This window comes from Arvicanthis niloticus, chromosome 2 (assembly GCF_011762505.2).
Source record: "Arvicanthis niloticus isolate mArvNil1 chromosome 2, mArvNil1.pat.X, whole genome shotgun sequence".
Taxonomy (NCBI): domain Eukaryota; kingdom Metazoa; phylum Chordata; class Mammalia; order Rodentia; family Muridae; genus Arvicanthis; species Arvicanthis niloticus.
This window is the reverse complement of record NC_047659.1, coordinates 36,097,825-36,119,334: the sequence shown is the minus strand read 5'-3', so window position 1 is coordinate 36,119,334 and position 21,510 is coordinate 36,097,825. Positions and strand designations below refer to the sequence as shown.

Below are 21,510 nucleotides of genomic sequence, written 5' to 3'. Positions count from 1 at the left end.
CACACACACACACACACACACACACACACACACACACACACACACATGATTGCTGGAAGGTTGGTTAGCTTTTTACATAAAAGGTAACAATCACTGAAAGTCCCTGCTAGAAAGAGAAATTTAAAAGCATTTTATTTTATTTTTTTTTAGATATCTTAGGTGCTCATAAAGCAAAAAGCCTGAAAACTACTAATTTTCCAAGTTTAGCACTTTCTATATAAACAGAAGATGCCAAACAACTCCCTCCTCAGCACCTAAACCAAGACCACATCAGTGGCAGGGTCAAGACATGCCCCCTGCTGGATGCTGTGGGCCAGGGGCCCAGTGCCTCTGACCTGGAGCTTCCCAAGGTTTCACTTCTTCCCTGGATAATGAGCATGCACTGTCTTTACCAAACTAAATCAGAAGTAATGCTGTCTCTCCTCACACGCTGGCTGCAGCGGATGGTCGAGAACTGTCAGCCCTACTCTAGCCCTCCTGGCCCGTTCTTGTAGTTTACCTTTGAAATAGTCTTGAGGTCTGGAGATCTTAGGCGTGTAAGCAACATCACCAACAAAACAGCTACCTAGCCGGGAGGTGGTGGCACACACCTTTAATCCCAGCACTTGGGAGGCAGAGGCAGGCGGATTTCTGAGTTCGAGGCCAGCCTGGTCTACAGAGTGAGTTCCAGGACAGCCAGGGCTACACAGAGAAACCCTGTCTCGGAAAACCAAAAAAAAAAAAAAAAAACCACAGTGACCTAAATTAGTATTGAGCTTCAGATTTCAAGCTACCCTTTCCTTGACAGCTGCCTAGGGAAGGAGAATCTTCCGGAAGGTGTTTCCAGTGGTGGGTTCCCTTGCTCCACGGAAAGCCCCACACCCATGCATGTCATACACAGCATTAACTGCGCTTAAGTTATTCAAACCAAACCAAACCATGGAGTTCCGATGGCACGTGATCGATAGGGATGCAGGGGCGCTGGAGGAGGAAAACTGGAGGAGTGGTCATATACACATGTATGGAATTCTCAAAAAAAGTATTTTTAAAAAAATACTTCAAAGGAAAAAAAAAAATCCAGAAACGTGTCAGCAGTGATGAGGGAGATCTCACAGGACCTCCTCCTCTAGATGAAGAGCAATTAATGGCTGCTGAGGAAGAGTCCATCTTCTCCAGGGGCCAGCTCCCCGATGGGCTACCAGCCCTAAACGCATGTACATCCGAGCAGTATTAACTGCAGTCAGCAGGTTAGGTTGTGTGTGTGTGTGTGTGTGTGTGTGTGTGTGACAATAACTGAAGGGTCATGAGTTGGAGCGAGGGCGCTATGGGAGGAGGCCCTGGATGGATGACAGGGAACCATGGAGATAGTGTGAATACAGTATGCATATGGGAAAGTCTCAAATTTTTTTGAATTAAAAATATAAATATAAAAATACTTCAAGTAAGAATTTTATCACAATACAACCAAAACAATCTCTGTTCTTACATGGTTTGAGACAAATCTGTGGGCATAAAGACAGATGGCTTCAATGGGAAGATACTGCAAATGTGCTAGAAGACAGAGCTGTCCTGTGAGGGCACAGCGTGCTGGCAGTTAGTGTACAGATAGGTATCTGTGGCCAGAGAGACCACAAGTCCACATTGCTCGCCCTGTGCTTTTTTTCTATTTAAGGAAAAATCACTAATTATGAGACTGGAGTACTTTGGAATATCTGGAAGCTCCCATCTTCTGAAATTAAAATGAAACACGTGCTTGTTAGTATATTAAACATGCTTTTTACTATTTAGGGTGACATTAAAGCGGGGCAGAGAGCCGTCGCCGGCAGTCGTGTCCCTGTCTGCTTACCTGCTGAGCAATGAACACCAACCCACTTGGAGTAATGGTTTTTATTCCATGTGGAAAAGTACAGTAGTTGTGCAGAAACAAACTACATAACAAAGGAGTAAGACTTTCACAAATATTAAGGAAAACAATAAATAAGCCATTGTAATTGGAGCGGAGCTCAGAGAGAGCTTATAAAACCGACCTGTCTGTACAAAGCACTCGACACACAGGAACAGACACACTGAATGACACTGCAAGGTTCCTTTTCATACAAAACCTTAATGATGATCACAGGGGCACCGTGGGCGCTCACGTTTAAAACAGTCTGCAAAATATAGAACTTCCTTCTCCCCGATTCTAGAAAATACACTTCATATCTCAACATATAAAATACTCCCCCACCTCTCTCAAACCAGCATTTGAACATCTTCCAATAATACCACTTTCATATAAAAATACCTTAAACCAAGATTCATTCCTGTACCTTATCTTTACACATGAAAAATATGTCAGCTTGGATTTAAGTAGCACCTCAGAGGTGTCCATACAAATGAGATAAAGTGTCGTTGCGGGTATGCGGTTACAAGCCGTGATAACGCATCGTTCAGTGCGGTAACCAGCATAGATGGAGCTTACGAAGAACATGCAGAGAGATGGCGGGGTTCTGCTGTCGGTCTTTAGATTAACTTCCTTTGAGTTATATTTACAAGCCTGAATAAAACGGGCTAGCTATTCACACACGTGACAAGAAAATAATGGGCTGCAGAAAGAAATCAAAACTGTCACCCAGACCTCAAAGATCCTGTCTGAACACTGTCCCTAGAGGACATTAGAGGCTTGTTTTCGGGGACCGTCACTGTCCAGAACACTTTTGGAACCTGTTAGGGCTAGTTTGTAGCCGCCACTAAGAGTGTTCGTCTTGGTACTTTTGCACAACTCTGACCTGGACACCATCCAAAATTCTAGCTAGCCTGTTCCCTCTTATCAGCAACACTGTGACGCAGAAGGGGGCTATAAACATACTCTACAAACGACCGTATCATGTTTGATCCGCCAGGATGGCAATGATACTTGGATGCGCCTGTATTTCGCTTACAGGAGAAAAGTCACATTTATATCCAGCTAGAAATCACTCAGGTTGCAAGTTTTACACATATGTAAGGACAGGCTTGACTTAAGGGGTCTGTAACTTAAAAGAAAAAAAGCCCTCCCATCTTTTCCAGAATATACTTCCAGATATTTATGTCAGGAGTTAAAAACTTTTACCAGTGGACTTTTGTTTTCTTCTCTAAGTATGTGTGCTTTCACACAGAGCAAGCCAAATGATCTCCTAAGAGAACGGTATCGGTTGATGTCTTCTTGGCAGCCTTTAAATCGCCAGAAAGAAGCCGACAACAGTTTTCAATGCTGTTTAGTATTTCTGTTTATGGCTGACTTCTAGCTACTTACTATAGTTTTATCCTACAGTTTTAATATGTCAATGGCATCAGATCCACCCAGGAGGTGGAAAATATGGCTAACATGTAATTTTTTATTATGAAAGAAAAAAAAGACATTATTTATTACCACGAGCCAACAGACTGCACTCCAGATTCTACACAGGGGTTGCTTAAGGCTCACACATTGGACTCTATGAACGACCGCTTTGGTTTCGCTGAAGTGAGGTGGCTCCTGTGGGCTTCCGTACTGACATGAAGTGGCTGCTTAGAGATGCCCTCTGGGTAGAGATGAGGAACACCCTTAGTTATCCTGTTGTCTTGACAGAGGGCTGGAATTTGGCACTTACTTTCTTCCAGCTCCTTCACCTGAGCCCCATTGTGGACGCCCATGCTCAGGGGGGACACCGAACACGGTTTGGCTTGACTACAATATCCTCCTGGCTTGAGAGTGGCTTTCTCAGAGCTAGACTGCAGGCCAGCTGCAGTGGCGGTGTTTGTCAGTAGCCCCTCTGCCGCCGGGCAGTGCCAGGAGCGGTTCGGAGGATTGCTTTGCTGCTGGAACCTGGCGGTCTTGTCCATGATGCCCATGAATGGAGTGTTGCGGGGCCTGTGTTCCGCAGTGCCACCTTGCACCTGGGTTGTACCTTTGTCTCTGATTCGAGAGTCTGGTCCTTGGACCTTGAATCCGTCTGAAACGCTACTGCTTGAAGTCAAGCTACTGGTGGAACTTGACATCTTTACGCTGCTGGATGGAGAGCCCGAGGAGCCCGAGCCAGTGAGGGAAGCCGGGTGCCGCACATCGCTGCAGCTCACGGGTCCACCCTGGCTTGGAGGAGCCATGTCCACGGCCACAGAGGCATGAGCCAGGAGCCTCTCAGCAGCTTTGACTTTGCTTGGTAGAGGATACGCAGGGCCGCTCTCACTGCGCTGCAGCTGGAGGCTCTGGCTAGAGCCCAGCCGATCCCCGAAGTGACCACACCCAGTTCCTGCAGCGAAGGGGCCAGTTCCCTCTAAATGCTGGTTTCTGCTCGCTGCAGGGGCTGCAGATACTCTACCGGGCATCGGGCTTGGGGGAGGGTTCTGAGAAGAGACCTGTATTTTTGTGTTACTGTTTCTCAGGCTAGATTGCCCTGAACCCAGATGTTGGTTGGTCTTCACTATCTGTGCCTGTTTGGTAGGCTGCATAACCAAGCCTGGCTGAGCCACAGTCTCTCTCAGGGACTTGCTGATCCCTGTCCTGCTCTGTGGGGACGCTGGCCTGCCTTTGGCCTGTAATCCCTCTTGAAGGTTGCGGATATATGGGGAAGGGACAGATGGTGGCGGCTGGGATCTGGGAGTTGGGGAGATGGACTCTTCCTGTGAAGAGGTTTCCTCCTCTTCTGCCTCCTCGATGGGGAAGTGGTCCTTTAAACTAGCGGCTGGTGCCTCCTCTTCATTATCCGAGTCATTGGATGGAGCTGGCAGGGGACCCTGCTGTTTTTGCTGCTGGTTCCTCTGGAGTTGCTTGCACTCTTCTTCAACACGGGCCAAAAGCCTCTTGATTTCCTGATTGGTGGGGCAGAGTTTCACAGCCTCCTGCAGGTCAGCCAGAGCCGCCAGGAACTGCCTTCATAAGAGAGCATAAGATGATTAGAAGCCGTGTGCGAGCCTGCTCCAGAAAGCTAGCTGTCTCAAAGGGAAAGGGGTGAGGTCCACGTATGTGCCGGTAAGTCCTGGTTGGCCCAGAGTTGCTGAGCCAAGAACAGGGCTGCTGCACTCTAACCCAGGGCTTTGTGACCCTGGGTCTCTGATCTATCTATAAAGACTCCAGGGCAAAGGGGGCCAGAATCCCGCTCACAGAATCCTGTCCCTCTAAACACTGGTTTCTGCTTGAGGCCCTCTCTGGCCCTCATGTCCCTTTCTTTCCTTCCTTCCTTCCTTCCTTCCTTCCTTCCTTCCTTCCTTCCTTCCTTCCTTTCTTTCTTTTTTTTCTTTTTTTGCCCTGGCTGTCCTGGAACTCACTCTGTAGACCAGGCTGGCCTCGAACTCAGAAATCCGCCTGCCTCTGCCACCCAAGTGCTGGGATTAAAGGCGTACACCACCACCGCCCGGCCTCATGTCCCTTTCTAACTCAAGAGTCCAGACATAACCTCTTCTGCTCCTGTGTTGTCCCTATTTGTTCATCTCATACGAGACAAGACTATCAGCAGGTGTTCTGTGTTGGGGTACGGTGGGAAAGATACTAGAATGTCAAGAAAATGAATGTTAGTCACTAACAGTAACACCCACGACCCACGACCGTGCCTCTTGGAAGCTACTGGTTTCTACTGGAAGGAATGAGAAGTGTCTAATAACTCTGATGAAGGAATACACTCTCAAACTCAACTAGCAGTTGTGACCTCCCAGAAAAATGCCCCAGCAATCAGGTGGGTGACCCCAGACAGTACCTGCTGTTCCTTTTTGCTCTCGCCCGGGCATAAAAGGCTTCATAGGATTTGGGTTTCAATTCCAGAGCCTTTGAAGCAAATTCTTCTGCCAAGCCAAAGTCCTGGTGTCAACAGGTAAATAAAGTCAGAAGCAGCACTGAGAGAAAGGGCTGTCTCTAGGAACTCGGTCCTAAGGGGAGTAGGGCCCTTCGGGGGTCCTGGGGGCAGGGCAGGCACATCCCCTTACTCCACCCCTGCCGCTGTCAGTTTAAGATAGATAACTACCACCGTCAAAGTACAAGTTGACCATGACTGGCTGTAAACTGGGAGTATTTACTAAGCAAACCCAAGGGTCACAAGGCAGGTCAACTGTAATGGACACATTGTCTTGGACTTTTCTTGAACGTGGAGAGAAAAGGTCCTGGACTGTTGATAACACTGGCAGTCACAGCTAGCAGGGCCGGGCACAGCCTGCATTTGCTGTTTTCAACTGAAGCAAAGCAAGTTCAACCTCAGCACATTCTGTCAACCTCAGCGCTTTCCATCAGCATTCTGTGAGGTGGACAGTGGCTGTGACCTGTAAGAGGTCTCTGAGAGCAGCAGGCCCCCATGGCACCCCAGTCAGATCCATAATCACAAGACTGGGCCTGGCCTTCAACTACTGCCAAAGAACTGGGAGGGACAACAGCTCCCAGCTTACGTTTGTTTTCCTTCGGCACCGTGACAGATTGAGATAGAGGGAGACTCTCAGTTCATTGAATGGCCTCATGTCTTCTCCGAGTCCTTCCCGAGGGAACTTCCGTAAGGCATACTGGTACCTCTGGGCTGCCTCCTTCATCTTCCCTTTCTAGGATTCAAAAATCACATACAGTTATTCTTTCCCAGAGGCTCTAAGATGAATCACCATGCTGAAAGACCTTCATGTAAAATCTTCACAGCACATGGAAAGGACTCGGATGACTAGGTGTCTTAGTAGGAACCAGGACAGTGACCAGTCTGAACAATCTCAAACTGCATCGTCCTCACCGGTTGTCACCCAGCAGGCAAAAAGATGGCTCAACAAGAAGGTATTTGCGAACTGCAAAAAATAAATCGCTAAGTCTCCATCTTCTGCATCCAATTATCGTCTCACATCTAATTTCAGTGTTATTTCAAGAACCGTGTTTCACCGAAATACATTTTAATTTCAAGTATAACAGAAACCAGATGAAAAAAAAATGCTGTAGTTTCTAAGGCAGCTGGCGCCTCATGGATAAACCTGCAGCTTGGTGTAGAATAATAATTTTTCCTTCAGAAGCACTGAAGAATTGGCTTTAAAAATCAGAGCCACACACAGCACATCACTCTCAAGGCTAAAGCAATCCATTTGCTCAGTCAGCCTCGCTGCCCAGCAGGAGCTGCAGCCTGTTGGAAATGGCTTGATATTTCTGACATAATTACCTAGCAGAATCCATATTAAAACCACTTCAAAGCCACAACAATACACGCCCTGAACTCAATTTCCAACCGACTTCAAGCTGGGAACCCTGCTGGGTCATGGTATATGCCTAGTTATTTGTTACTATGAAAAAGCCAGAAAGAAACAAGAACATAGCAAATAAAGCTACCTAGGAGTGAAGAGGATTAAAGCAGTCATAATCTTGGGTCCCTCCCCCATACTCTTAATTCTACCTAATTACAGGTCTTGAAACAATAGTCACCTATGGAAATGGCCTACGCATCTACCTAAGCCAGGTGTGGCCACCCACCACTCACAGGCGTGGATTTACAGTTTTCCTGGGGCACAGACACACTCCCTTGCCTGTGCATATAGAACTCACGACTAGCTCTGAACCAGCAATGGCAGGCTAGTCTCCACAGACTGTGAAGCCTGAAGCTACCCACCATGGATCTAAACTGATAGCTCTTTGGAGGAATTTTAAAGTCAAATTTATGAATTTGTGGGCCTTATTTCCATTTCTGGGGGAACATGAAAAAACTGAGAAAATTAACTATCTCTTGAGTAACTGAGAATATATTACTTGATTACATTAAATAAAAATATCACTAAGAGTACTTCAAACTCCCAAATTTGTAGAATCAAGAACTGAAAGGTAAAAGGCGGAGTGTGGGCATGTGGGGGTAGGGGGCACGATGACACTGAATGGTTTTAATTTTCTTTTTAAATATTTATTTATTTTGTATATATTTGTATGAGGTAGGCACAGGCATGACCACGGGACGCATGTGGACACTGAGGACAACTTAGAAGACTCAGTTACCTCCTTCTACCAGCAGGGCCTAAGATTCAGAGTTGAGCTGCCAGGCTTAGCAGCCAGCAACTGCAGTTACTGCACCATCCTCTCTTAAACACTCTTTCCTTCTGTAAATGCTTCTTGTTGTCTTTTGTTATGTACCCCCTGACTAGGTCTAGGGCCATCACCGGAACTTTGAAAGGCAGGAAAGCCAGGAAAGCCAGGTAAGCCAGGGGACCTTCCTGTTGGCTATGCCAGCTGACCCAGCAGTGGCTCTTCTTCATGCAGTAGCTCCCGCCTGGAGTATTGGTAACTATTGTCCTCAAGCTCAAAGAGAAGTCCTTTCCCATTAAGATCCAGCTGTTTGGACATCAACAGGCATCTAGACAAGAGGTCATGCTGGAACGTTTTGGGACTTCCATTCTTGCAAAGTTACTGTCCTGCATGGCTACAGCACCCAATAACAAACTGAGGGGCAGCCCCAGGTCAACAACAGCAGCACAGAAAGACAAAGCCACTTACCTTGTACATCACATTTCCTTCCTCCATCAATTTCTGTAGAAGTATAATTAGAATATCAGGTTTGGAAGTGGCCATCGCCCAGGCGGCATTTCCTGCAAAATAAACATGCCATCAGGGTGCTTCCCAGAGGAAGCAGCTTTCTCCTGCAGCCTCCACACTCCACGGTATGCACTGCAGGGACTCACAGCAAGGCCTGTGCTGGGCTGGGTCTCAGGGCCTCTGGCAGCAGGGTGCTAGCAAGCTGGGAAAAGCTTCTCAACTATTTTATGCCACGCCAGCCTCCATGAGGAATCATTGATGCCACAAAAGCTTTCCTTACCATTCTACTGACAGAAACTAAGGTGCTTGCCTTCCCCTGACAGCATTAACCCCTCAGAGGCTCCTTCCTCGTTCCCTGCAGCACCCAGTATGGCAGGGTGGGAAGCCGCTGTCCTGAGACTCCTGCACCCTGACCTTGGTCTACTCTGAGGTCCTAGCTTGGGTCCCCTGTCCTGTCCGTGTCCAGCTTCTCTTTTGGTCTACACTGGCTACAGCCTTCCTTCTCTCTAGCCTCTAACCTAGCCTTGGGACACTGCTAGTCACGCATATGCAGTCTGCCATGTACTATGACCCTGGGAGGCCACTGAGCTCCCGTGGTTTTTTTATCTTCAAGTAAAAAGATGGCATCCCCACCATTTATGTACAGGATCAAGGTAAAAACAAGAAACTGCTTAATATGGGACAAACTGTTTTCCATGTAGCCCCAACTACTCATGGCCAAAAGGCCTGGAGAGTAAACAAAACCAGGGGCACTTTGGTAGTTTCTGCATTTGTGCAGAATCTATGTGATGCTCTCCCAGCCATGTGTGGGCCTCCACATGACCCCTAGTTAAGGCCCATTCCTGCTCCAAGGACCTCCTCAGTGTCTCCATCACAGAAACTGTGTGCACTGGAGTCATCAGCGTGTACCGTGGACTTTCTCATCAAGCTGTTATTGATAATTCTACCCATCTAGGCCTCTCTGAGCTACTGATGCTCAGCCCACTTGCAATTAAAGTGGAACTTAAGTGTGTCCTGGATGAGAATGATCTTCACAGGCTCATATATTTGATTGGTTGGGCTCTAGTTGGTGGAACTGTTTGGGAAGGATTAGGAGGTGTGGCCTTGTTAGAGGAGGTGTGTCACGGGGGTGGGGGTGAGCTCTGAGGCTTCAAAAGTAGATCTAAGCTCTCAGCTACTGCTTTAGTGCCTGCCTGCCTGCTGACATGCTCCCTGCCATGATGGTCATGGACTCACCCTCTGAACTGCAACTCCCCAGTAAACTCTTTTTTTCTGGTTGCCTGGGCCATGCTCTCTTCACGGCAGTAAAAAATTAAGACACTAATACTTCCTGATGTGAGTGTCCAGTCCATTCATGATCCCAGACTGTCTTTCCTCTTTAGCCTCTCCTCTCTACTTACCTGGAAAGAATGTTATAAGCTAAAGGCCAGCAAGATGGCCCAGCAGCTAGAAGCATTTGCCTCCAAGGCTGGGGACCCATGAGATAGAACTAACTCCACTGAACTGTCCTTTGACCTGTGTGTAACTTGTATTCATACACACAATATGTAATTTTTTAAAAGAAGAAAATCATATGCAGTTTCAGTTTTCTGGATGTCTGTGATTGAATGAGACATGATACAGAAGAGAAGGAGTGGGAAGGCAGAGAGAGGGAGTTAAGGGGGGAGCTTGCACACTCTCCAGTCCCTTAGCAGATACTCTGTAGGTCTTTCAGGTAAGATGCCAGAAGCCAGCCCTCTGGCTCTGCTGAATGGAAGTAGGGTTCACTGACCTAGTTTGGCTCCTTTTCTAAGCAGGGTAACCACTACAGCGGTGTTTCGACAACCGATGGCTCTGTCCAGGGGCCGCATCCCACTGTGGTCCACATGTTCTATCACAGCTCCCTTCTCCACCAGATACAGCACCTACAACAGCAGGGACAGCAGAAACCTGAGCAACAGCCCCTGCCCAGTTCTGCCTTCTGACCATGGGGGTACCAGTCTTAGCTAATACCCACTTGAGATGTCTCTGGTCATGGGGGTAAGGGGCATGGAAATAAAACTGATGTGACACCAAAGAGAGGCACTTCAATGATGAAAATCTGTCAACTGTCAGCGATGTCAGTGACAGCTATCAGTGATGAGGAAGAAGCCCACAGGCAGACAGGTGTGTGCTGAGGTGCACAATCTGTGCCTGCCCCTCCTGTTCACCTGCAATTAGCAATGGCTTCTTCCATGAGCCCTGGCTTGCTCCAGACACAGATTCATACAGCCTGAGGTCGTGTGCTGATGGGGTGTCCTTAGGAAGTTAAAAGCAGAAAAACTGCCAAGGACAGTGATACATATCTGCCATCAGGGTATTTAGGAGGTAGAGGCAGGAAGACCTTGGCTACAGCTTGAGGCCAGCCTGGGCTGTGTTGAGACCTTGTTTTTCAAAACCATATGATCTGGCAAGTGCATTTCTGAGCATATCGCCATAGACAGAAAGATTGAATGGGGTCTTTTAAGAGATATTTGTCCAGTGATATTTCTACTGATAGATGGATAGACATGGCATGGCATGTTTCTCTCCAGGTCAGCCTCTTATCAGACACATGGGACTATAAAAGCAGAGTCCCTAGTAGCTCCACAATGCTGGTGACTGTAGAGCTCTGGGATGTACAGCCTGGTGAAGGTATGGTGTCTGTCCTAGAAATCTTAGTTTATAAATTAAAATCATAACTAAAAATAATTTAAAACAATTAGTACATTATAATCTATTTGTTCAAATAATGCTTTTTCTTAAGTGAAAGTGGTTTCTGAATGACCTATGGAGGAATTTTGTTTATATGCATCACATGATAAAATAAAACCATGAATGCAGCAAACATGTTCCCCTCCATGTCTGCAGTATATGTAGGGGTAGTACATTTAGGCTTTTAAGAGTGCATGAAGACTGGAGAGATGGCTCAGAGGGTAAGAGCACTGGGCGCTCTTCCAGAGGTCCTGAGTCCTAGCACCCAAAAGATGGCTCAAAACCATCTACAATGAGATCTGGTGTCCTCTTCTGGCCCACAGCCATATGCACACATGCAGATATAACATTGTATACATAATAGATCAATACATCTTTTAAAAAGAGTGCACTGAAATCTTGACTAACAGTCTTGGATTGAACTGCACATAACAGAATTATAGACAACCAAAAAGACCCCATATACCATGCGGACATGTATATATACAGACACAGTCCATGTCAGACACAGCTTTTCAGGGTGCTAAGAACCAACTTCCATTGACCCATCCTGCACACAGGAGCAGGTACACTCACGGTAAGTGCACACACAGAAGCAGGTGCACACACCAGAAGTTCACACACACAGGAGCAGGTGCATACACTGGAAGCGAATATTCATTGGTACTCACAGTCTCTGCATCACCATAGAAGGCTGCCAGGTCTAAGGGAGTCCGGCCGTTTTTGTCTGTCTGGTCTATCTCTGCTCCTTCTTCAACCAGGTACTGGACCACTGCCCTGTGACCCTTCAGACAAGCCCAGCTCAGTGCTGACAGGCCCTCTTTGTCCAGGGAAGAAAGAGCAGCACCTGAGAAAAGAGTCCATTTATAACTGGTGGGCAGAGATGAAGGTGTCCTAAAGAGACACTTGGGTCCCCCAAACTACTCTCAGACTGTGTTGAACAATGGGTCCCAAACAATGGTCGTTTCCCGAAGAATCTCACGCTGAGAGAAGGAAAAAAAAAAGCACCAGGCAGAGGGAGAACTTGTCTTCCATAAAGAGATTTTAGAGTTTTAACAACTTGTTGGAACTCCTAAGAGGACAAGATGGAAGGCTAGACAGTGAGACAGTGATGGGCCAATGGCGAGTGGGAACACACCTTGACCAGGACTGCTTAGGTGCACATATCCTTGGCCCTTGAGTTAAACGTGTATTTCACTTCAGGACTCCAAAGATGGACTTGAGGCTGCTGGATCTTTGTTCCTCTTCCCACTGAATAAATCTCCCTTGTCTGCTTTCTACTTCTAACTTGGTTCTTTTAAACGGCTTACTCAAGAGGGGTATAGGTTGCCCCAAGACTAATGACACATTCACAGAACACGAATAAACCCAGGCTGCTGAGGGTCCTCCATGTTAACCTTAGCAGGTCTGCAGAGCTGATGGCAGAGCGTCCTCACCAAAGCTGAACCATCAGCACCTGGGCTGTATCATACCTTAGAAAACATCTAACGGGGAAGCCCGAAGTACAAAGTTCTTCCAGCAAAAGAAGCCAGTGCACTGTAACACGCCATACCTTTAGAGAGGAGAAATTCCACAGTGCTCAGGTGTCCTTCACAGGCAGCCACCATGAGAGGTGTCCGACCCTGCTTGTCACTTAGGTTCACGTCGCAGCCACGATCCAAAAGCAATCGGACAACCTGAAAGAAGCACTGAGATTCAGCACCAAGAAGCCCATCTCTCTACCACAGCCACCTTCTCCATCTTTCCCACCAGTGTCATGATACAGGGGGCCCAAACGATCTTTCTACTGTATTCATTTCAATAATGCCTTTTATGTATCTCTCAATATGCCCAGTTATTATAAGTACAAGAATCATATATCAGATAGAAATGGTAGTGGGACATGCCAGTCACTGCTAGGTGACAACAGGATAGCCATTGGGGGAGAGGTGGGGTTAACTCAGCATAGGAAGGTGCCGGTAAATGCCATTAATGTTCCAAACTGATTCTGAGAAGCACAGAGCCCTGTGTATCTGGAGTTCTGCAGAGACAGCTCCAACCAACCAGTTACATTCATCTAGAGATGGAAGGCAAATACTGTGCCATTCTACGAGACTCAAGCTTCCTCAGACTTGACATCTGTAGATGATACTGAGAGGGGACTACAGTTACGAGAGAAGGGGCTAGGGCAGGAGAGTGACTTTGAGCCCTTGGTTATATGCTTTGCTAAGATGCAGCACAAGGGGATAGCTTGTCTTCAGAGGACAAATGTTAGCAAAGCTTCTCGAAGCAAATTTTCAGCAATGGCAATGTGCTTTCTGCCATGCATGCTACTAATACTGGGGAGAAAAATCAGAAATCCAGGAAGGAGTCCCACGTACTCCTTGTGCTGGAGGAAACCACTTTATCCGTTGAGTCAGTCTAGAGGTTGCCTGGGCACATTACCTGCCTGTTGCCAGAGGGGCAGAAGTAGTATAATCCCATGTTCTCACTTCATTCATCAGCAAACTCCTCCCACCTTCCCCGTGAGTTAGGAAACACAGAGACAGGCAGAGGGTTAGTCACAGGCACCTATTCTGTAATGAGTGGCTTTGAAGTTGTTTGTGTGCACATTCCAGGTGTAACAGGGCACTGAGTGCGGGCAGAGATGTGGTCACTGATTCAAAACAAAGGAAGAAGCTGCTGGACAAAGATGCCCTGTTCCCTTGAATTAAAGATGGCGTAAGAATGGCTATTCCAAGAAGCACCCCCACAGCAGCCCTCTTTCAAATATGTTGTACGAACACACTACAGAAATAACAGCCGCCACAGTGAACCCTCCTCCACTGTAATTCAGCCCTCCTGGAGTAAAGAAAACTACTGTGGCTCTGGCATGGCTGTCAGTCCATCTGGCTGACTGTGTGTGTCTGTCATGCTGGCCTCTGAGAAGCAGTCACAAGGACATGGGAAGAAACCAGGGAGGAGAAAGAGCCTCAAGGGTCACAGGTGGTCTCATTAGTGAACCCCATCCCCACCCACTGCCCCTGAAGCATCCAGGGGACCCCTGGGTACCTGCCAATGCCCCTGGCGGGCTGCACAAAACAGAGGGGGAACCCCTCTCCTGTTGGGCCGAGATACGGCAGCTCCACGCTCCAGCAGCAGCTCACATATCTCCAGCTTTCCTCGCCCAGCAGCGGCAGTCAGCGCTAGACAGGGAAGGGTAGACATGACCATCAGTAGGTACAGTGCTAAGGCCTCGAGCGTCTTATCACCTTCAGTGAGTGTGCCCCCTCCCTTTTAACCTGGGTAGGCTCTGTAATACCTGTGATCCACTGAGCACAGAAGCACTACGCTAATGTCCAGCCCTGGGTCTCTGGAAATGGGCAACTTGCACTGCACTGGAAGCCAGCTGCCGAGTTGTGAGGCAGACCGAGCATCTCTAGGGTGAGACTGATGAGGACAAAACTGACGATACATGGACTTGACAGCCTAGTGGACAGCCAGCACTCTCTGGCTAGCCGTGTGTCAGCTGTCCTACGTAGGTCTCCAACTCAAGTCAAGCTACATCACCTAGAGCTATGAAGGCAAAGACACCTTAGCAGCCCTTACTATGCTTTGTATAAACCACAGATTCACTAAATTTGGGTTCTGTTTTGCTCAACAAGAGAAATGATAAAATCGCAGCACAGTATTTCAAAGACAGACTAGTGTTATACCTCAAAGCTGGTTTCTTAGCCTTGAGTCTATGATTACAGAGGGGCTGGAGAAATGGCTGAGCGGCAAAGAGTGCTCACTGATCTTCCAGGAGACCCCAGCTCAGTTCCCAGCACATACATCAAGCTGCTCCCAAACTACTTGTAACACCAGCTCCAGAGGATCTAATGCCCTTTCCTGGCCTCCACAGGCCCCTCATTCCTGCGGTATACACATACAGAGACAGAAACAAAATTCAAAATCTTCTTCAAATAAAAAGAATTACTGAGACAATCAAAAGCAGATTGCCTTGCCAGAACGTCTTTGAACAAGTCAGATCCTATATCATAAGAGTAAAAATAAGGTGCTGGAGTGGATGCCACTGGGACCCAGTGGTGAAGCACAGCTCCCGTGGGAAAGAGCACTCACATGACTGGCAGTGCCTCAACTCACCTGCATCCTGGCTTCTGCTTTGTCACATGAACTATGTCCAAGAAAGGACAATAGCAGATGTCAGTGACAACCCAGGCCAAAATAACGGCTTTTCAGTGGGGCAAAGAGGCAGCGTGGCTCTGAGCCGCACAGGACAGATGCTCCCCAGAAGGGGGCGACCTGGGGATGCTCGTGGTGCCATTCCCACCTCTGCTTGGAAGACTGTTTTTAAATAGATCCTTAATTTCCAGCTGCCAGAAGATAGCAGTATTCCCACGAACGGGTAGAAGAGGAAGACTTCTCAACTACAGATGGGAAACAGAAGAAACCAACCCTGCACAAAAGAGCAAGTCAGTGCCAGTGATCACATGAAAGTGACCGTCCTCTGCAGCAGCCCATGTAACTGAGAGATGAAGATGCACAAGGGGTCACCCACCCCTCATGGGTGGGAATGACCGCAGGAGACAGTAGTTGGGAAACAGGTCAGGTGAATGCACCCTTGCGTGGCAGTGCTCTTCACATGGCCTCAAGCTGGACACTACCCACACCGCCGTCAGTAGTGGGAATGGCCAGTAAACAATGTTGCCATGTGGTGGGACATTTACACATCTATGAAAATACATGCCCCACACCTAAACACAACTCAGCAACACAACAGACCAGTCTTACACACTCGACTCAGTGAGTAGCAGAGAACACTGAGTAAAAGCCCAGATTGCAAGAACGGTCTGGAGAGGGGACCTCGCACACTCCTTTTGGAAAGAGTGGGACCTAAGGTCAGCCTTGTCATCAGAGCTGGGCACTTGGTGATGAGAACCTCAGAAGCCTGTGTTCAGGGAGGCTGCTTCCCATATACACACATGCGTGGACCTGTCTCTCCAGATGCTTCCCACACAGCTGCCTGATGCTTGTTCCTCCTGGGGCCCTCTATGCATACTATGCCATCAGAGTTGGCTCCTAAACCTCTGCCCCCTGCTCACAGCTACTCCAGCGTCTCCTACACATGGCCCTGCTGTCTGAGGTTAACCATGACACAGGCTGACAGACACAGATACAAACACATACACTGCAGACCAGACAGCAGGTTCTGATACTGCTGACATCACCCGAGTCTCACTCCCAGCCTTGTGCAGGAAATAAGGAATAAGGCAGGAGCTGTGGGAGGGAGCAGATTACCAGGAAAGACTCATCTTGGCGGCCTAGCATCTGAAGCATAGAGAGACAGGCCAGTTCTCATTGTGTTTCTGGTCACAAGCCTGAGGCATGAATGCAGACCCTACAGCCAGGGTACTGTCTGTCTTTCAGTAGCTTCCTCATGAGTGGGTGAGCTTCCCTAGTAGCTGGGGAGGTACGAGGCATTCTGCAGGCCTGGCTCCACCAGACTACCCCCCCCCCCCTTTGCTCATTGTGAACTCCTCTGCGCTCAGTGACACGTCTGCTTCTTTCTCAGAAAGTAGGTCAGCATACCTCTCCAGGAAAATGTATTCAAGGGATGCTGTTCTGACTGACCTCAAGTCTCTTGATTTTGCAGTGGACAGCACAGCAGGAGTGAGTCAGGGGACTGGAGGAGGCAGCAGCTTGGAAGCTGACACCAGCCTTTTCAGGCCTGACCGTGAGGACTCGTGGGCTAGCATCTGCTGGCTGTCAACATGTTCCATAAACAAAGCACAGCACATCCTAACAGCATTGTCTCAGCATCAGTGGTAGAACACTGCTCCAGGAAGGAAGACTGCCCCCTTTCTGCTCTCCAAGGAAGTGATATAGGAATCAATGCCTAGCTACAGGCTCTAGAGGTGGGGGGCGGGGGGGGGGGGCGGGGGGGGGACAGCACAGAGAATGGTCCAGGACTCAGAAGACTAAGGGGTTAGAATGGAGCAGAGTGCTCCAGCATACAGGGGTTTCTGGATGAAACAGAAAATACTGCTCAGTGTATTCTCTACATTCAGCCAAGAAAATTTCCTCATTTGCAGTTATGTGGTCAAACCAGGTCAGACTTCAGACTTATGTGAAGAGCCCTAAGGAGCATCAAATGTTTAATTCAAACGTTTAATTTCATTAAATATACCTTAACTATTGAAAAACTGAATAATAAACACAATGTCCTCCACCATATCTACTATGACTGCCTCTTAACACCCAGAGGCCACCGAAGCACACTCAGATGAGTGACCAGAGCATCAAGCCTGTGGTTGTTTGAATGTGAACAGGTCCGACAGGCTCACAGATTTGAACACTTTGTCACAAGAGAGTGGCATCATTTCACAGGATTAGGGGGTGCGGCCTTGTTGGGGAAGTGTGTCACTGGAGGTGGGCTTTGAAGTGTTCAAAAGCCTAAGCCAGGCCCAGTGGCCCTCTCTTCCTGTTGCTCATGGATCCAGATGTAAGACTCTAGGCTACTTTCCAGCACCATGTCTGCCTGCACACAGCCATGCTTCCTACCATGAGGATAACAGACCAAGGAAGCTTCTGAACCTGTAAGCCAGCCCCAATTAAATGTCCTTATAAGAGTTGTCATGGTCATGGTCTGTTCACAGCAATAGAACACTGACCAACACAATGCCAAAGGGCAGTCTTTCAAGTGGTTCTTCAGCTTATTAACTCAAACAAGTTCTTAACTCTGTGTGTGTGTGTGTGTGTGTGTTATGCAGGCAGGTTCCTACTCATAAGGAGAAGACATTTAAACCTGTGTGTGTGTGTGTGTGTGTGTGTGTGTGTTTTCTGTTATGGAGACAGGCTCCTGCTCATAAGGAGGAGAAGACATTCAAACCTGTGGTGTGTGTGTGTGTGTGTGTGTGTGTGTGTGTGTGTGTGTGTGCGCGCGCGTGCTCGCGCGCGTGTTATACAAACAAGTTCTTGCCCCTAAGGAGGAGAAGACATTCAAATTCAAACCTTCACATAAACTTGAACAGAAAGATAACCACTCAAGTCAGTTTTATGTATTGATGAACTGTGGTAAAGGCAAAGAAGCCATCTTGCACTCACAAAAAACCAATGGCCAAGGTGGTCCAAACCAGATGAGAGTGTAAGCCTGCTCCCACTGTTGTTGCAGGGAGCCCCCAATACAGTCTGTTCCTGAGCAGTGATGGTGGTGACTGCTGAGAAGTGAAGCTTGCAGTACTTTGCACTGTAGAAGATCAGAGTATGCCACACCCACACCTGCCTCCGGCAGGCAGAAAAGGTAGCTATACTGAGAAGCTCAGATGCCCCAAGAAGCTCTGAGTATAGGTGAGCTGCCCGTTGTGTGTGGGAAGCTGACATCTCTGTGGGAATTCTCCCTTGACAGGCACCTCTCCTCTGTCCAGGGAAGACCAGAGATGGATTCACTAAAGAACATCACAACTTGTGGCCTCGCCCATGTTACCTGTGTCTGTCCCACAGCCCACGCAGAGGCTGAGTCAGAAGCCTGGGTCTGAGCAGCCCCCGTGAGCTATGCTCATTTCTCTCTCATGCATACCTCAGCCTCAAAGGCAATGACACCGGCGAGCGGCTGATCCAGCTGACGTGCCTTTTGTTATAGAAGTCTGTCTCTACCCTAGGGGTCTTGAAGGATATAAAAATTGTATTGTATTCTTCTCCTATAATACACATTATCTCAACTGATCTTGCAGGAGCCCTCAAGTGGTCATGAAAGATCTTGGTGCGAGCTGCTGCTCTGGAATTTTCTTCCGCTCAGAGACTCTCCTCCTCCTTCCATGGCTGACCCCAATTAGGAGGAGAAGGGAATCAAGGTGCACAGGGACACACACATGTGTATGCACACAGAGACACAGGAGTCCACGGGAAGAGACGAGTCCAGTCTAGCATTTGGTGAAACTGGATGGTCCACCTGCTAAATACGCCCCTCTCTCACTTAGTGAAGAAGCGTCGTCACTGTGAGAAACGGGGACTTTTTAGTCAGAACCTGGAATCTCCGTTGCAGCTGCTACTGAAGTCTTGACAGTAACATATCAGACAGCCCTGAGCTAAAAATAGGATTTGTGTGTTTCACCAGCCAGCAGAGAAGCCGGAAGTTGGAGCAGCTGACAAGCTGACAAGCGTGCCCTGCCAGGCCTGGCGACAGGGTCGGATTCCACCTTCTTCTTTCTTCACAGCCAATTTGATTTGCTGTGTGCTTGTTAATGCAGATCTTTTGTGTGTGTGTGGGGGGGGGGGGGAATAAGAACCTGTCAGCACCAGTCCACTTTGCTCAGTCTCAAACCAGATCAGGTTTTATACAGGAATTCCTAAGGAGACACTGCTGATGACAGACATCAGGCCACTGGCTTCCTCTTCTACCCAGAGTGAGTATTTTTAGCTCCATCACCAAACTCCCCAGGCGAGGATGCATCTCAAGTTTCAGCAGCCTCGAGGACTTCAGGATACCATATTCCCATATTCGGAAGCAAAGAGAGCTACAACAAACAAACTCAAAACAGGCTATGCTCAACTCAAAACAAGCTATGCTTGGGAATTCCAACCATCCTGCTGAGAAAGCCAACCTCAGCCCCAGCTCTAATGAGGGTCAGTGAACTTGGCTTGACCAGACAAAAAAAAGGAGTGGGAGTGGGGGTGGGGTGCAAAAAACATGACCAGGGTGGGAGAAGAGACATTGCTGCTTTGTGTTCAGCCAATAAAACACAAGGACATGTGAAACGGGAAAGGCCCCAATCCATGTGAACACAAGGCACTGAAGCCAGACACAAGTGCTTTTACTTGGCAAAAGTTTAACAAGATATCATCTGTGTGACTGAATTATGGGAAAAAAAAAAAAAAAAAAAAAAAAAAAAAAAAAAAAAAAAAGCACATAGCCTACCCTGCCAATCCTGCAGGCTTTCACCTTGGCAGCGCCGTCTTCTGAGTATGAGCAGATTCCTCACGGCAGATGTTCACTTTAAGAAAAACCTAACTGACACTCAGCCATCCAAGCTCATTGAAAACCTCACGGAGAAACACTTCTTCGCACCATAAAATGGATCATTTGGCAGAATCCTTTACATATTGAAGTTCTCCGGGCAAAGATTTGATTTAAAAAAAGAAACAACCCTCAACTGTCAGCTTGCTGGGAACACAGTCATTTCATCGACGGGGCTGTTTATGAAATGTTATAACCGATCTGTCACTCAGGCACACGAGGGTGTGCCACTGCAGTGGTCCAGGGCAGCTCAGCCTGAGGATGAGAACTAGCGATTGCTCATTATTTGCTTCTTGGACCTGACCTGGGGAGACTTGGAAGGCAGGTGGCAGAGGCCACTCCTCCAGGCCAGACCTTTCATACACTACATATGGAAAATACAAACTGACCTTCATGTCTAGCCAGGAGCTTTTAAGCGAGAATCTGCACCTGCTTTATTGGCCCTGAGGTCACCATGAACAGAATAGCCCAGTTTAGTTTACAAGCATATCTTTGTGCAATTTATTTCCATGATATACTGTCCTTTCCCATTTTTATTAAAAAAAAAAAAAAAGGAATACCAATTAAAAGTAAACAGTGGGGGGGTCTCAGAAAGGTCACCTCATTGTGGCTGAGGTAGAAACCAGTAGATTAGAAGGATTTGTTTCGTGACTTGGGGCAAGAGGTAGAACTTTGTGTAGCTCAGTTCCTTTAACCTCATGCAAGTGCATTTGCATGATCTCAAATGTGCTCCGTGGGATTAAACAGAACCTACCTGTGGTAGTCTACAGTGCTGCGCACCTCACAAACGTTCAAGAGCTATTACATGTGGCTAGAGTTATGATAAGTTAATATTACTAAGTGACATACCAAATGTCATCCCTCCAGCCCCACTAACCTACGACACGCTACGCCGTGTGTGAAGAGCGGCTAGCTTTGCTTATCCATAAATCCATTCATACACAAGCAACTCCTGGGAGGCAAGTGCTAGTCTTATCCGTTGCAAATGAAGGACATAAGGCCCAGAAAAGCTCACCAGCTTGCCTAGGAGCACGCAGAAGTGGGAGTGTGGATGCCACTTGAACTCCTGGCTCCTTCACTGTTGCCTCGAGGCGGTCTCCTCTAAAGACAAGGAACTCACCAAACAACTGCCTGTGGGTGTCCTTAGAAGGAAAAGACCAGGACAAGATCCTGTGCTCCCTAAGGGCTACCAAGCTCTCCCATGGACAGTACGAACAGCATGCAATGGCTGGATTCCCTTCTCACTCTGACCACGGGGCTCCTGAGACCAGAACAGCAGTCCATCCTAGGAACACACCAGTACTGCTGTGCAGCACGTGCATGCGAGCTGTTACATGGATCTGAGTCCTGCCTCTCTTCTGCCCCTATTCTGATATTATTT

The 21,510-nt window shown here is 47.8% G+C and overlaps 1 protein-coding gene across 11 annotated transcripts in view; it reads right to left on the bottom strand.

Moving 5' to 3' along the window:
• Window positions 1-1,851: 1,851 nt before the first annotated feature.
• Window positions 1,852-21,510, bottom strand: part of Tanc1 (tetratricopeptide repeat, ankyrin repeat and coiled-coil containing 1) — a 234,757-nt gene continuing 215,098 nt past the window's right edge. For all 11 annotated transcript variants that reach the window (XM_076928786.1, XM_034494295.2, XM_034494294.2 and 8 more), the window contains 8 exons: window positions 14,186-14,319; window positions 12,708-12,831; window positions 11,827-12,002; window positions 10,215-10,347; window positions 8,405-8,496; window positions 6,349-6,495; window positions 5,670-5,770; window positions 1,852-4,849 (listed from right to left, as the gene is read on the bottom strand). In XM_076928786.1, the coding sequence (XP_076784901.1) occupies window positions 3,421-4,849; window positions 5,670-5,770; window positions 6,349-6,495; window positions 8,405-8,496; window positions 10,215-10,347; window positions 11,827-12,002; window positions 12,708-12,831; window positions 14,186-14,319 (2,336 nt within the window). In that variant the 3' untranslated portion in view covers window positions 1,852-3,420. The remainder of the gene's footprint in view (window positions 4,850-5,669; window positions 5,771-6,348; window positions 6,496-8,404; window positions 8,497-10,214; window positions 10,348-11,826; window positions 12,003-12,707; window positions 12,832-14,185; window positions 14,320-21,510) is intronic.